The sequence below is a fragment of the Chelonia mydas genome, chromosome 4 (genome assembly GCF_015237465.2).
Source record: "Chelonia mydas isolate rCheMyd1 chromosome 4, rCheMyd1.pri.v2, whole genome shotgun sequence".
In the NCBI taxonomy this organism is placed as follows: Eukaryota; Metazoa; Chordata; order Testudines; family Cheloniidae; genus Chelonia; species Chelonia mydas.
Window position 1 is genome coordinate 28738508 of NC_057852.1, and position 16643 is coordinate 28755150.

General features: G+C 48.5%; 1 protein-coding gene across 14 annotated transcripts in view; it reads right to left on the reverse strand.

Annotated features, from left to right (window-relative positions):
• The window catches only part of C4H4orf54 (chromosome 4 C4orf54 homolog), a 78887-nt gene that overhangs the window by 17187 nt on the left and 45057 nt on the right, over nt 1-16643 (reverse strand). For 13 of the 14 annotated variants that reach the window (XM_043545224.1, XM_043545223.1, XM_043545229.1 and 10 more), the window contains exon 1: nt 1800-10638. The exons of the other annotated variant lie outside the window; for it this stretch is intronic. In XM_043545224.1, coding sequence (XP_043401159.1) covers nt 1822-6483 — 4662 coding nt within the window. In that variant the 5' untranslated portion in view covers nt 6484-10638 and the 3' untranslated portion in view covers nt 1800-1821. Of the gene's footprint in view, nt 1-1799; nt 10639-16643 lie in introns of those variants that run through there. 14 annotated transcript variants of the gene reach the window in all.

Consider the following 16643-nt stretch of genomic DNA (forward strand, 5'->3'; position numbering starts at 1 on the left):
TTGCCAGAGGCTGGGAATGAGCGACAGGGAATGGATCACTTGATGATTACCTGTTCTGTTCATTCCCTCTGGGGCACCTGGCATCAGCCACTTGTCAGAAGACAGACTATTAGGCTAGATGGACCTTTGGTTTGACCCAGTATGGCCGTTCTTATGACAACACAAAATAGGGGAAAGAAAAAATTAGAAACAAATGTGGGACTAAACAAAGCAGATAGCAAATTAGGGCTAAACCTAAAACTTTGGGAATTTATTAAAAAGATTGACAAGAGCACTGTGCACAACTGTCACACATATTCTTGGTAAAGTACAGATTAACAGAAAAGCAGATGGCACTTTCTAGAGCCAAACACACACCACCAATCCCAAAGTCAATTGCTTAATATTTACATTTGTTTTGTAATGAAATGTAAACTGGCCTTTGATAAAGATGTTCATTGTCTTTTTAGAATTGCCACCCATCCCCACAATTAAAAGGCTAAGCTGTTTTGCAGCCTGACTTCTGCATTTGCTGAATACTGTACTCAATCCCATCTTCCCTCTTGGGTGATACATCTAACCTCCCTGAACAGTCAAGCAATGTCTACATCGAAGGTTTGCCCTGGTTACAGTCATCCGTGGCCAGACACTCGTGTAACTGCACAGAGGCAAACTCTTCAGAATAGACAGGTTAAGCTGTGATTTGCCCTGGTACGACATTACCCATGCTTGAAACGGAGGCAAGTTGAACTTGTGCGAATCAGAGTTTGTAGCAACTGCTTACACTAGAGGTTTGCATCGATAGAGCTATGCTGACAGCTGGCCAATAATTGCTGAAATTCTCAGTGTAAACAAAGCCTCAGAACACTCCTATCCCATGACTGTGCTCCTTTTAGTGCCATTTCATGCAATTGGCATGGTCTTCAAAAGAACCTCCCCAACAAAGGGAAGTGAAATGGAGTTGGTATCTTTCGGACCAAATCTTCCACCATCCCCAATGAGCAGGAGAAATGCACTAGGGTGGTCTGCTTTTCTTTTTCTTCCTACCTATCTCGAAAATAAGCAAGAAGGTGACCCAATACTCCTTCACTGGAACACAGAAAAAGGAATGCTAACTTGTGTCCCTCTCCCACTGGGGAGTGAGAAGAGGGAGGTTCACCTTCGCGTGTGACCCTCCTTAACTTACTGAAGGAGAAATTAAGGCAGGAAGGCCTTTCAAACTTAGCTCTTGCTTCCCCTGCCACCAAGAGATAGACGGCTTTTTTCACTAGAAAGCTATGACCTTCATCTTGAAACTGAGACCAAATAACCAGATGATAATATTGAGTGTGTTTACGTATAGACACATTTTAGAAACAGTTTTAAGAAGCTATTTACAAAAACTAAGGGTCCTAAGAAAACCAGATCCTGCAAACACTAACCAACAAAGAAGGGAGGAGAGGGAGAAGAGAAAAAAGTAAATAAATGCCCATTGTCATGGAAAATAGGTTATAATTTAGGTATCTTTACGTTTCAAATTAGGCAAGTGTTTTAAGAAATACCCAAAAGAGAAGGGAGCACAAACCAGCCCTGCCAGGGAAGATTAATAAAGATCCATACAAACGTTATTTTCTCCCACTTTGGTGCCTACACCAGATTGTGTCAAGTGACATTTAAAAAAAAAAAAAATCTTTGGGGACATTAGGACATTTTTTTTTTTACAAAAGCTTGAATACTTACCCACCTCTGAGATTAAGTATTTTATTATATCTACTGGATGCTTAATTTTGATTTCAAATTGCTCCCATCACGTGCATTTTTAAGAGCACAAGCCAACTCACCAGCAGCCTCTTTGGTTTATCATCATCTGTGCTCCACCACGAACCTCATGGTGGTACCATCAAAGGAGGGCGGGGCAATTATCCTTGGCCCCATTTGCTGGGATGTGATGCTGATGACCGGCTTCCCCTCTGCCCCCCTGAGCTGGGCAGGGGCGGCTGACGGCTGGGATTTACCCGTGGCGATATAATAAGGACTTTCCACAAAAGTGGCCTCTCCTCCTCCCCCCAGCGCTGCCCCTGGGCTGCTGGTCTCGGCGGGGGCGCTGACGTCGCCGCCCGGGAGGGAGAGCTGGGTCTGCAGGGCATTCGCTGGCAGCATGGTGGTGGGCAGGAAGCCCGGGTAGATCATGTAGGTGGCCCCATAGGCCCCCGGGTTGAGCGCTAGCGGGGAGATGGGGAGCGGCATCGGGGCCACGGCCGGCTGCGGGGGCATGGGCACGGGCACCTCCACGTACTGCCCGGTCTCGGGGTCAAAGAGCCTCTTCTTGAGGGGCTGCTGCACGGGCGTGTCCACCAGGTAGTACTGCCCGGTGCTCAGGTCCAGCAGCACCTTGCGCTGCGTCTGCGGGAAGGGCTCGGCGGCCGAGGGCGGCGAGAAGCAGAGCAGCGGCGGGGGCTGCGCCCCGTGCAGGGCGGCCACGGGCAGCGGCGGGTGGTAGATGGCGGCGGGCGGCAGCTCCGGGGCGGCCGCAGGCGGGGCGGCGGGGCCGGGCTGCTGCTTGGGGCTGAGGCGGCCCCGGCTCTTGGCGGCGCTGAAGGGCTGCAGGGCGGCGGCGGCCGCCGAGGCCGAGAGCGGGCCCGGGGGGTGGGCGCCCCCTCCCGCGGCCGGCGGCTCCTTGAGCGGCATGGCCAGGTAGTTCCCGCAGTCGGGCCCGGCCGCGCCCTTCTCGGCCTCGCCGGGCCCCTTCTCCTCGGCGGCGGCGGGGGCCGGGGAGAGCTTGAGGGAGCGCGGCGCCGGCCCGGCCTGGCCCTTCAGGCTGCGGAGCGGCGAGGCCGCGGCGGGGAGCTTGGCCGGGGCGGCCGCCGCTGCCGCCTTCTGCGCGGAGCTGACGGTGAAGAAGCTGCTCCGCGGCGGCTGCGGGCCCGGGGCTCTGTCCGCCGCGGCCGCCTCCCCGCGGGGCCCGGGCAGGGGGCGGGGCCGTTCCCGCGCCAGGCTCTCGAAGGCGGCCGAGACCTTGTCGGGCTTGGGGCCGGAGCCGGAGCCCGGCAGGGGCTGGCGCTCGGGGGCGGGCGCCCGGCCGCCCCGCTCCTCGCTGGCGATGAGGGAGAGCACGTGGCTGTCGGTGATGGGCCGCGGGTCGCTCTTGCGCTTCCACTCGTGCTTGCTGAAGCTGTACAGCTCCTCCATGCTGCGCACCGCCGCCGTCAGCTTCTCCAGCGCGTTGCGGCTGGGCGGCGCCTTGGGCTCCTCCCGCGGATCCTCGTCCGCTCCCTTGCCCCTCTCAGGCGGGGCGGGCGCGGGGGGCGGCGGCGGCGGCGGCTGCTGCCTCCAGGGGGCGGAGGCTTTGGACACGATCTTCAGCACGGCGGGCAAGCGAGGGTCGCTCTTGTTGGGGGCGATGGTGGCCACGGGCAGCCTCCCCGAGGTCCTGTGCACCAGGATTGTCCCCTCCGGCGTGGCAGGCAGCACCTTGCCCCCTGCTGGGGCTTTGGCCCCCGTCTCGCCCGGCCTCTTGTCCTCCCTGCTGTTACTGACCGCCTGGCAGGTGATCACCATGGGAGACAGAGCCCTGGGGATGCCCGCTATGGCCAGCTGCCTCGGTTTCTGCTCCGCGCTGCCCTGATCGGAGAGCGCGCTGCTCCGGTCGCTGCTGGCATCGCCCGAGTCGTGGCCGTAGGCGCTCTTGATCAGTTTCCTGACGTCCCTCACCTGGTGAATGGGGCCGGGGACTTTCGGCTTGTTGTCTCTGATATCGCGCACCAAGAATTGCGGCACCTTGTCCAGGCCGTCCGCTTTGAATGCCTTCTGCGGCTGGCCTCGGGGCTCCTCCGCTGCCTTGAAAAGGGTGGGTGCGGTAGCGGCTAGTTTGGGGGTGAGCAGCTTGGCGAGGTCAAAGGGGTGATCCTTGCTTGGCTGCACGCTGCCCAGGCTGATCTTGATCTCGGGGGCTCTGGGCTTGACGGGGGTGCCCGCCCGAGCCGCGTAGGTGGCTGCGGAGGGCTGTGTCACCTGCGTGCCAGGCTGTTTGTCCTTGGGGGTGCGCTGAATGTTTGGGACGAAGAGACGCGACATTTTAGTGGACTTGCCGGCTGAGATCTCACCCAGATCGGCCCGCCAGTCGTATTTGGCGGAGGAGAACTGAAGCTTCCCGATGGGAGCTCGCTCTTCTTTCTTCTTCTCTGCCTCTTTCTCTTTCCAGGATCTGAACGCGCTGTTCTGGCTGCGGAGGAAGGTCGCCTTGATGGCCTCCGAGGCGCTCTTCTTAATTTCACACACGTCCTCCAATCGCGTTTCCGAAAGGGGTCGGTCTAGGTGAGGGGTAGACGCCTTGGAGGTCGGCGACTTGCTGTCAGAAAACTCCCCCGGGTCCTCTGCTGTCACAATGGTGTAGTCAGAGCTGCCCTCGGAATACCTGGAGTTCTGCCTCTGCATGCCCCCGTCTTTCAGCTTCTCCCTGGCCGAGCCCTCCTGCTCCTTGCCGGGCAAGGGCGCGGCCAGCCTGGTGTACGAAGTGTCTGTGATCTCCCCCCTCTCCATTTTGAACTCGTGCTCCCGCTGCATTTTCTTCGAGATGACATTCTTGAGGAGGCTGGAGGCGAATTTCGATTTATTCGGGGTGCCCTCCGGGACTTCTGCCGCGGCCAGCCCGGTTTGTTTGCTAGCCTCCTGGCCCGGCTCCCTGGGCAGCGTTTCTGGAAGCTCATCTGCGCAACCTGCCGCCGCGGCAGCATGGTCAGGACGTTTCGCAGCTCTGGGGACACCAGCATTGATATTGCTGCTAAAATTCAGCGTCTCCAACAAAGTTACAACCCGGGAGCCCGACTGGATCCGCTTCTCGAAGCACGCTGGCGTTTCCACGTGGGTTATTTCCCCATCGAGCTTGCTGACCACGAACTCTAGGGCTTTCGTCTGCGATTTATTGGAGCGAATGTAGAACTGGTCACGGCATGTCTTCGCCCCAGCGCTTCTGTGCCAGCCGGTGGGTTCGGCGCTGCTCTTGAGCAGGTTCTGCTCCGGTTTCTGCCCGAGATTGCCGCACTTCAGGTCTAAATAAGTGGACCATCGGTTGATCCCGAGCGCCTGGTCCGAAAGGGACGCGGAGGACTCCCTGGAGCTGAAGTTCAGCGTGTCAAAGTAGGGGTAAGCCAAGCTCCGGAAAGCTCGGGCCGTCAGGTTTCGCACTTCTTTATCCGCATCATCCAGCTCGCTGACCGCGCTGGAGGCACCGCTGGAATATCCCCCCACTTCCTTCGCCCGTATGGCTCCACACCGCGTTTGCAAACGCGCGGGGACGGCAATAAATTTTTTTGCCTGGTCATGAATCGCGTCTTGTTTGAAACTGGCCTTGCGTTCGGGAGCTGTGGAGACACGGAGGCTCATGTCGCCTTCATGCTTGGGAGCGTAAATAATGCTTTGCTTCTCGGGCAGGTTGCTAAGCTCATTTATAGCCCTGGAAGTCGGTTTGATTGATAGGAGAATGTGGCCTGCAGCTGGGTTCTCGCTCATGTGGCTGGGGTTCTTGGACTGGCTTTCTTCCGAGCTGGCGCATTTGTCTGTGCTGGGGGTATCGTTTTCAGAGTTAATGCTGACTATCTCCGTACTGCTGGTATTCTCGATGCTGTCCGTCTGGTTATTGGCATCGCTGGTCGTGCTGAGATAACAGCTATTGTCCTCCTCCGTCTGCGTGTCCCCGAGGGTCTCGTCGCTCCCAAAGGAGGCGTAATCCACGAAGGAGTAGATCACATTGTTGTCTTCAAAGTCCCACCTGGAGGCCAGGCCAAAGTCAAAGTCCATGTCGTGGTCCACCTCGCTGAGCTGGATTTCGTGCGTGGTAATGTAATGCGCCTCCTCGTTAGCAGGGCTGCTCTTGCCGCAGTAGGTGGGCTGGGAAGCCCCCCGGCTGCCCCCTCTGGGGTTAACCAAGCAGCTTGCTTTGCAGTCCGCGTCCTCGTCCTCGTCACTTTCGTACCCAAAGGAAGAAGAGGAGGTTTTGCCCTCGGTCACGGTGTCGTCCGTTTTGGGGAAGGCGCTTGTCTTGTTCACCGGGGATGGGCAAGAGGAGGACCACTCCGGGCAGCCGCTCGGGGAAAGCGGCTTGTGGGGGAGTCCCGGCGAAGTGTTTTCATTCGACCCTCCTGAGTTGGAGCCAGCGCTGCATCCCTCCGCTTCATTACCCTTCCTCCCCGGGGACCCCGGGCTGGCCCCTGGTCCAGATTCACGGGCCAGGGATGCTGGCTTTCCACTTTCCGAGCTGCTAACAGCGCTGAGCTCGCAAGCTCCGTTTTTAGGGCTGAGCAAGGCCACTTTTCCTCCGCTCCCTGCCAAAGTCAGCTTTAGGGTCTGGGGGCTGGCGTCCCTTCCTCGGGGGAAATCCTGAATCTCCACATAGGTCGATTGCTTGGAGGTGACGGCGGTGCCTGGCTCTGCAGGGCGGCGCTTTGTTCTGCAGCCCTTCGCTCCCGCTCCCCCCTTTTGGCTCGTGCTTTGCTCGCCGGGCGATTGTGAGAGGGCGTCCATGCTCATGCCGTCAGCATGTGGCCGAGGGCGAAGGGAACAGGCGGAGATATGGCCCCGGGACTGCAAAGCCGGCGGACACGCACGGGTCTCTTGCAGGGTCGCCCGCGGCTTCGCTCTTCGCTGTTCCGTGGCCGCGGTGGACCCGGGAGAGTGTCCCGGCCGGGCTGGGGTGGCGGCGGCTGCTGTTCCCGCGGCCGCTGCCAGTGGCTTGTTCCGGAGCTCCTGCGTACAGTTGTTGGTTTGGCATTGAGAGCTGTCCGTCTGAATGCCATTGGTAACAGAAGTAGCAGCAAGGACAGCAGCTGCAGCCCGACCCCCAGCCACCCAGAAACGAAGAGAAAGCACATGGCAATTCTTCTGTTTCTCCTTGTGCTACGGGCGGGGCGGGGGGAGGTTTGCCTCATTCCAGGGTCATTCCTGCGGGGCCGTTAGCCAGCCCCGTTTGTGACTCGGCCCTGGGGCGGGCGCAGGGAGAAGACAGAGGGGCACGTGTTCTGTGACTAAAAGAGCTGCTTTCTAAAGCGCACGTTTCATAGACTATTTGCAGAGGTGTTGCCCTGGCACTGCACCCAAGGATTTTCAGAAGTTAGGCGCATTGCTTCTCCTGGAGGATAAACTTAAGCAAACCGGTCATGTCCAGTTAACTTTCCAACGGGCGGTCTTCATCTTATGGGTTTCATATATATTTAAAACGTGCCCACTTATTCATTGCAAAGGTATCCAAAGCTGTTCTTCCAGGAGCTTTTATCTTACTCCAGCCATGCAGCAAGATTCATGATAAATCGTTTTCCTCCCAGAGTATTTAAACACCTGTGTCTGTGGATATTTGAGCAGTCCTTGCGGTTCTGTAAAGAATATTTATGATGAAATGTGGACATGTGAAAACGTTATTTTAACTTGATCTGATGCTCTGAATAACATCAGGATGCCAAGTGATAGTCAAACTTAACCGGTCTAAAGTCGCGGGGGCCATTCTGTTATGCTCTTGACCTTCTAAAATCAATTGCAAGAAAATTAAAATCCTATTAAACAGAGATCCGTTCGATGATTTAGTCCAATCATATTTCAAACACATTACAGCACAGGAGACGCAAATGATAAGGTATAACAAATAATTTACCCTTTATAAGCCAGAGATGTAAAACAAGTCTCGTTGTACTGGATCTTCATAGATGTATTTTGATTGATTCGGGAAGAGGGGTCGCAGCTAATCAGATGCAAACTGATTCAGTTTTTCTTAGCCACTTTGCTCGAGGTAAAGGCTCTGCTGTGCGGTTTTGTGAGAACAGTGCCACTGGCCAGGTCAAAACTATTAACTAAACATAGACTATGCTGTCATTTATGCCGATTGAATTAAGTACTATTTAAAACGTTCACATTTGCGTATAACGAAAATAACACGATCAGCCATCACTTACTAGAATCACACCCCCACCAACACAGAATGTTGTTAATCATCTTTCCAGTTTCAAATATTTAGAGCAGGGACTGAGTATTTGTCTCATTGGAAGAAACCTGAAAGGGGGATACCTACCTATGTGGAATGCAAAAAGGCACAGAAAACGTGCAAGTTTTTACCTACAATTATTTGCACTCCTCTCCTGCATTTAGTTTACTATGGGTAGAGAAGATTGCTTAAGTGGAAGACTAACTTGATTCTTTTGGATGGACAACGTCTCAACAGAATTTCTCCAATCGGTTGGCTCTCTAAATGCCACACACTTACAGAAACTTTGGTCTCTAGCAAAATGATCCTTCAAGGAGATGCTCCACTAAAAACGCTATGTATCAGGTAGGCACTATTAAAATAAAAATATATTGTTCTGATGTGTATATCTTCAGTATCTGATAGCAGATCTCTCAAAGGAAGTTGTTTTGTCACCAAATTTTGCCTGGTCTTCCTTATAGAAAATGGAAATGTAATTAATGGTAAGATGCTTAATGGAGGAAGCATAAGGGTAGGATATAACTAGGGAATAAAGCCAATTTTAAAAGGAAGTGGAATCAAAATCTTAGCCTCTGGGAAGAGGCGGATAAATTAATGGAACAAACTGACCTGCTGCAGGTCCCTTCAACTGCCAACCATTCCCCCTAGAGATCATTTTGAGCCAGTTTATAACCCTGTCCTGCACACGACTGATATGCATTACTCCCATTAATATTAGTAGGAGGTCCAGGCACAGAAACGGAACAGTTTGTGGCAGAGTAGATTTTACAGTTGACTGAGAAAGGTCCATAGCTGGAATCCTGGCAGCTCGACTCACTGAGTAATTATTAAATTCCTAGGCCAAAATAGTAAAAATAAAAAACATATCCATCTGGTGTTAAGGTAGTGAGGATTTTTTAAAATGTGATCTTAACTCTGTGTCCTCCTCTCTTTATAGTTATTGAAATTTACAGGGGAAAAGACTTTCAAGGGCCATTTTCCATAAAACACAAATTTAGACAGGAAATACTAAGTTAAGATCACACTTTATAAATGGAAATGCAGAGATAGGGTCAGCCCGGCAACCTTAATTCTGTCTCTCATAGATCAGTAACTGGTTAAAAGATAGGACACAAAGGATAGAAATAAGTTTTCAGAATGGAGAGAGGTAAATAGCAGTGTCCCCCAGGGGTCTGTTCAACATATTAAAAAATGATCTGGAAAAACGGGTAAACAGTGAGGTGGCAGAATTTGCAGATGATACAAAACTATTCAAGAAGGTTAAGTCCAAAGCAGACTGCGAAGAGTTACAAAGGGATCTCACAAAACTGGGTGACTGGACAACAAAATGGCAGATGAGATTCAATGTTGATAAATGCAACATAATTAATGCACATTGGAAAATATAATCCCAAATATACATATAAAATGATGTGGTCTAAATTAGCTGTTACCACTTAAGAAAGAGATCTTGGAGTCATTGTGGGTAGTTCTCTGAAAACATCCACTCAATGTGAAGCGGCAGTCAAAAAAAAGCTAACAATGTTGGGAACATCATAGGACATTAGGAATATCGTATTTCCTCTGTATTGATCTATGGTATGCCCACATCTTGAATACTGCGTGCAGATGTGGTCGCCCCATCTCAAAAAAGAAATATTGGAATTAGGGCTGTCAATTAATCACAGTTAACTCACGTGATTAACTTAGCCAATGGCTAAGAGAAACAAGTTTGTTTACATTTACAGGAGATAATGCTGCCCACTTCTTAATTGCATCACCTGAAAGTGAGAACAGGTGCTCACATGGCACTGTTGTAAGTTGGCATCGCAAGATATTTGCATGCTTCCATGCTGATGACGCTTGTTAAAAAAATACTGTGTTGATTATATTTGTGACTGAACTCCTTGGGGGAGAATTGTACGTCTCCTGCTGTTTTACCTGAATTCTGCCGTATATTTCATATTATAGCAGTCTCAGATGATGACCCAGCACATGTTGTTCATTTTAAGAACACTTTCACTGCAAATTTGACAAAATGCAAAGAAGGTACCGATGTGAAATTTCTAAAGATAACTAAAGCACTTGACCCAAGATTTAAGAATCTGAAGTGCCTTCCAAAATCAGAGAGACGAGGTGTGGATCATGCTTTCAGAAATCTAAAAAGAGCAACACTCTGATGCAAAAACAACAGAACCCAAACTACCAAAAAAGAAAATCAACCATCTGCTCCGGGCATCTGACTCAGATTATGAAAATGAACATTGTCGGTCCACACAGCTTTGGATCATTATCGAGCAGAACCCATCATCAGCATGGACGCATGTCCTCGGGAATGGTGGTTGAAGCATGAAGGGACATATGAATCTTTAGCGCATCTGGCATGTAAATATTTTGCGACGCTGGCTACCACAGTGCCATGCAAATGCCTGTTCTCACTTTCAGATGACATTGTAAACAAGAAGCAGGCAGCATTATCTTCTGAAAATGTAAACAAACTTGTTTGTCCATGCAGTTGGCTGAACAAGAAGTAGGACTGATTGGATTTGTAGGCTCTAAAGTTTTACATTGTTTTATTTTTGAATGCAGGTGTTTTTTGGTACAGAATTCTACATTTGTAAGTTCAACTTTCATGATAAAGAGATTGCACTACAGTACTTGTATGAAGTGAATTGAAAAATACTATTTGATTTTTACAGTGCAAATATTTGTAATAAAAATAAATATAAAGTGAGCACTGTACACTTTGTAGTCTGTGTTGTAATTGAAATCAATACATTTGAAAATGTAGAAAACATCCAAAAATATTTAAATAAATGGTATTCTATTAAGAGTGCAATTAACAGCAATTAATTTTTTTAATTGCTTGACAGCCCAAATTGGAATTGGAAAAGACACAAAAAAGGGCCAAAAAATGATTAGGGGTATGGAACAGCTTCCATCGGAGGAGAGATTAATAAGACTGGGACTTTTCAGCTTGGAAAAGAGACTACTAAGGAGGAATGATTAAGGTCTATAAAATCATGACTGGTGTGGAGAAAGTCAATAAGGAAGTGTTATTTACCCCTCATAACACAAGTACTAGGGATTACCAAATGAATTTAATAGGCAGCAGGTTTAAAACAAACAAAAGGGGAAGTTTCAGAGTAGCAGCCATGTTAGTCTGTATCTGCAAAAATAAAAGGAGGACTTGTGGCACCTTAGAGACTAACAAATTGATTTGAGCATAAGCTTTCATGAGCTACAGCTCACTTCATCCGGAAGTATTTCTTCACACAATGCACAGTCAACCTGTGGGTCTTTGCAAGAGGATGTGGTGAAGGCCAAGACTATAATAGGGTTCAAAAAAGAACTAGATACATTCACACAGAATAGGTGCATCAATGCTATTAGCCTGGATGGGCAGGGATGTTGTCCCTAGCCTCTGTTTGCCAGAAGCTGGGAGTGGGCAACAGAGGATGGATCATAGAATCACAGACTTTAAGGTCAGAAGGGACCATTATGATAGTCTAGTCTGACCTCCTGCACAATGCAGGCCACAAAATCTCACCCACCCACTCCTGTAACAAACTCCTGACCTATGTCTGAGCTACTGAAGTCCTCAAATCGTGGTTTAAAGTGACCCGTGTCCCATGCTGCACAGGAAGGTGAAAAACCCCCAGGGCCTCTGCCAATCTGCCCTGGAAGAAAATTCCTTCCCGACCCCAAATATGGCGATCAGCTAAACCCTGAGCATGTGGGCAAGACTCACCAGCCAGACACCCAGGAAACAATTCTCTGTAGTAACTCAGATCCCACCCTATCTAGTGTCCCATCACAGGCCATTGGGCATATTAACCGCTAATAGTCAAAGATCAATTAATTGCCAAAATTAGGCTATCCCATCATACCATCCCCTCCATAAATTTATCAAGCTGAGTCTTGAAGCCAGATATGTCTTTTGCCTCCACTGCTGCCCTTGTAAGGCTATTCCAGAACTTCACTCCTCTAATGGTTAGAAACCTTCATCTAATTTCAAGTCTAAACTTCCTGATGGCCAGTTTATACCCATTTGTTCTTGTGTCCACATTGGTACTGAGCTTAAATAATTCCTCTCCCTCCCTGGTATTTCTCACTCTTATATATTTATAGAGAGCAATCATATCTCCATCAGCCTTCTTTTGGTTAGGCTAAACAAGCCAAGCTCTTTGAGTCTCCTTTCATAAGACAGGTTTCAAAGTAGCAGCCGTGTTAGTCTGTATCCGCAGAAAGAAAAGGAGTACTTGTGGCACCTTAGAGTCTCTAAGGTGCCACAAGTACTCCTTTTTTCATAAGACAGGTTTTCCATTCCTCGGATCATCCTAGTAGCCCTTCTCTGTACCTGTTCCAGTTTGAATTCATCCTTCTTAAACATGGGAGACCAGAACTGCACACAATATTCCAGATGAGGTCTCACCATTGCTTTGTATAACAGTACTAACACCTCCTTATCTCTACTGGAAATACCTTGCCTGATGCATCCCAAGACCGCATTAGCTTTTTTGACAGCCATATCACATTGGCGGCTCACAGTCATCCTGTGATCAACCAATATTCCAAGGTCCTTCTCCTTCTCTGTTACTTCCAAGTGATGCGTCCCCAGTTTATAACAAAAATTCTTGTTCTTAATCCCTAAATGCATGACCTTGCACTTTTCACTATTAAATTTCATCCTATTACTATTACTCCAGTTTACAAGGTCATCCAGATCTTCCTGTATGATTTCCCGGTCCCTCTCTGAATTGGCAATACCTCCCAGCTTCACGTCATCCACAAATTTTGTTAGCACATTCCCACTTTTTTGTGCCATTTAATAAAAAGATTAAATAAGATTGGTCCCAAAACCGATCCCTGAGGAACTCCACTAGTAACCCCCTTCCAACCTGACAGTTCACCTTTCAGTGTGACCCACTGTAGTCTCCCCTTTAACCAGTTCCTTATCCATCTTTCAGTTTTCATACTGATCCCCATCTTTTCCAATTTAGCTAATAATTCCCCATGTGGAACCGTATCAAATGCCTTACTGACATCAAGGTAAATTAGATCCACTGCTTTTCCTTTGTCTAAAAAATCTGTTACCTTCTCAAAGAAGGAGATCAGATTGGTTTGGCACGATGTACCTTTTGTAAAACCATGTTGTATTGTGTCCCAATTACCATTGACCTCAATGTCCTTAACTACTTTCTCCTTCAAATTTTTTTCCAAGACCTTGCATACTACAGATGTCAAACTAACAGGCCTGTAGCTACCCGGCTCACTTTTTCCCCCTTTCTTAATAATACAAACTATGTTAGCAATTCTCCAGTCATACAATACAACCCCTGTGTTTACAGATTCATTAAAAATTCTTGCTAATGGGCTTGCAATTTCGTGTGCCAATTCCTTTAATATTCTTGGATGAAGATTATCTGGGCCCCCCGATTTAGTTCCATTAAGCTGTTCGAGTTTGGCCTATACCTCGGATGTGGTAATATCTACCTCCATATCCTCATTCCCATTTGTCATCCTACCATTGTCCCTAAGCTCCTCATTAGCCTCATTGAAGACTGAGGCAAAGTATTTGTTTAGATATTGGGCCATGCCTAAATTATCCTCAACCTCCACTTCATCCTCAGTGTTTAGTGGTCCCACTTCTTCTTTTTTTGTTTTCTTCTAATTTATATGGCTATAGAACCTTTTACTGTTGGTTTTAATTCCCTTTGCAAGGTCCAACTCTACATGGCTTTTGGCCTTTCTCACTTTATCCCTACATGTTCTGACCTCCTTGCTGATCCCCCCACTTCTACTCCTTGTAGGCTTTCTGCTTTTTCTTAATCACCTCTCTGAGATGCTTGCTCATCCAGCTTGGTCCTGCCTTTGAGTTTTTCCCCCTATCTTGGGATGCAGGCTTCTGATAGTTTCTGCAACCTTGACTTGAAGTAATTCCAGGCTCCTCCGCCTTTAGATCCACAAGTTCTTCAGTCCAATCCACTTCCCTAACTAATTTCCTTAATTTTGTTAAGTTAGCCCTTTTAAAATCAAAAACCCTAGTCACAGATCTATTTTTGTTTATCTTTCCTTTCAGTTTGAACTGAATTAGCTCATGATCACTCGAACCAAGGTTGTTCCCTACAACCATTTCTTCTATGAGGTCCTCACTACTCACCAAAACCAAATCTAAAATGGCATCCCCTCTTGTTGGTTCAGCGATTACTTGGTGAAGGAATCCATCAGCTATCGCATCCAGGAAAATCTGAGCCCTATTATTATTACTAGTACTTGTCCTCCAGTCTATATCTGGGAAGTTAAAGTCTCCCATGATCACACAATTCCCATCAGTAGTTACTTCATTAAAAACATTAAAGGGGTCTCTATCCATATCCACATCGGATCCTGGCGGTCTACAGCACACTCCAAGCACTGTCCCAGGGGAGGCTCTAGTAGCTTTCTTCCCCAATGCGATTTTTGCCCAGACAGACTCTGTCTTATCCATTTCATCACTTCTTATTTCTTTACAGTCTACCTCATCATTGATATACAATGCTACTCCGCCACCTTTGCCTTTATTTCCGTCTTTCCTAAACAGCACATACCCTTCAATACCTGTACTCCAGTCATTACTACTAGTCCACCATGTTTCTGTTATCCCTATCATATCTGGTTTCACTTCCTACACCAGTAGCTCTAGTTCCTCCATTTTGTTACCTCGGCTCCTCGCATTAGTGTACAAACATCTTAATTTTTGCCGTTTGGCTTCGCTCACATTTTTTACCCAATTGGGCACAGACATTCTACCACCAATATTACCTATTAGATTGCTGTGTACACTGCCCTTCCGCCTTATGTCCATTCTGCTACCCACAGCTGTATCCTTTCTTACTTTGTTTTCTTCCCTCTCAATGTTAAAATCCGGCATGCAGATTACCTGGACATCTCCCAACCATCTCCCTCAAATTCCTACTTTACTTGATTACCTGTTCTGCTCATTCCCTCTGAAGTGGCTGGCCTTACCATGAGGCAAACTGAGGTGGCCGCCTCAGGTGCTAGACTGTGTGTGGGGGGCAGGGGGCATCACCAGGACCCAGAGTGTAGAAAATTGTGTCTGCTACTGGCGCATATGTAGTCTCTCTGCTCTAGATGTACAGAGATGGTGGAGTGCTGTGCTGGAGGAAGGAGGGCACAAGAGACATAACAGGCAGGCAGGAGAAAGGTGAGAGGGAATAACAGAAAGCAGCAGGAGCTGCAGGGAGGGAGAGGAGGAGCCGCCTCTTATGTATCTCTCTAGCACTCCCAGGAGCCTGGACTGATTAATACCAGCTTCTCCGGGAGCTTCCTGCTGCTTCCCTGAACCCACTTGAGGAGAACAGGCAGTCACCTGAAGTAGTAGGAGCCAGTTAGGCCCTTAAGATGCTGATATCTTCCCTCACTCAGGCCCTGCTACCAGCCTGCTTATTTGTCCCCTTCAATTGAGTGTTGAGAGCCACCATAGCTGGCACAGAACAACAGTCATGAGGGAAAGAAGAAAATGCCCCTCTGGGGCAGCATTCAGAAAAAGAAAGCAAGCAAAGGAAGCTTTTCTATCTAAGCAGGAAGGAGCTCTCCTGACATACATAGACACAAATGTTCACGGTGAGCCTTCCGGCCCCAGTGAGGATGTGAGTGGTGAGGAGATGCCTGATCTTCCAGTTAGTCAGAGTGCAGGTGACCCGATAGCTACTGCAGCATCCATATCTCCATCTCAAATGGATGTAACCATTCCTGAAGAAAAGTGTAGATCAGAGAAGAGTGTGGTGCAGGCGCAAGAAACAGCTGCTGCTAAGTTTAATTCCTTAAGTCTAGATGATCCAGGACCATGGACCCACTTGAGCAGTAGCCTGAGGGACTTCCTTGTACAGCATGGGCCACAACAAGTGAAAAACTTCTATTTTCATTGTCTTTCGGGAACGTGAAGATTCCATCCAACACATTACGGATGTGAAATCCCCAATGGTGACAAAGTGGAGAGGCCATGGCTTATGTACTCAAAAACCCAGAATGCTGCATACTGTTTTTGTTGCAAACTCTTCCAGTCTAACGTTCCAGCCACATTGGGCTCTACAGGAACAAAGGACTGGAAAAATCTGGCTAGAAATCTGGCAAGCCATGAGAAGGTAGCAAATCACCAGAGAGCATTCCATAGGAGGAAAGAGCTTGAGATGAGACTAAGGTTAAAGGCCAGCATAGATGATCAGCATCAAGAGAAGATTGCATCGGAGTCTCTTTACTGGCAAAACGTTCTGAAAAGGCTCATTGCCATTGTGAGAATGCTAGGTTTTGGGTAGCAAGCACTGATTGGCACTTCAGGTTAGCTGTACGTGCCAAACAATGGAAACTTCCTTAAAATTGTGGAGCTGATGGCTGAGTTTGATGCTGTACTCCAGAAGCATCTAAGAAGAGTCACCACCCAAGAAATGTACACACACACCACTACCTTGGAAAAACAATTCAAAATGAGATCATACAGTTCCTGGCAACAAAAGTCAAACAGAAGATTGTGGCAGAGCTGAAGTCAGCAAGATATTACTCTGTTATTCTGGACTGCACACCTGACATCAGCCATACGGAACAAATGACTTTAATGGTGCATTTTGTAACAACAGAACCTAGTGAAAATGTCCCTGCAATGGTGACTGTCAGAGAGCATTTTCTAGAATTTATTGACATTGATGATATTATAGGAGCTGGTATGACAAATGTGCTTCTT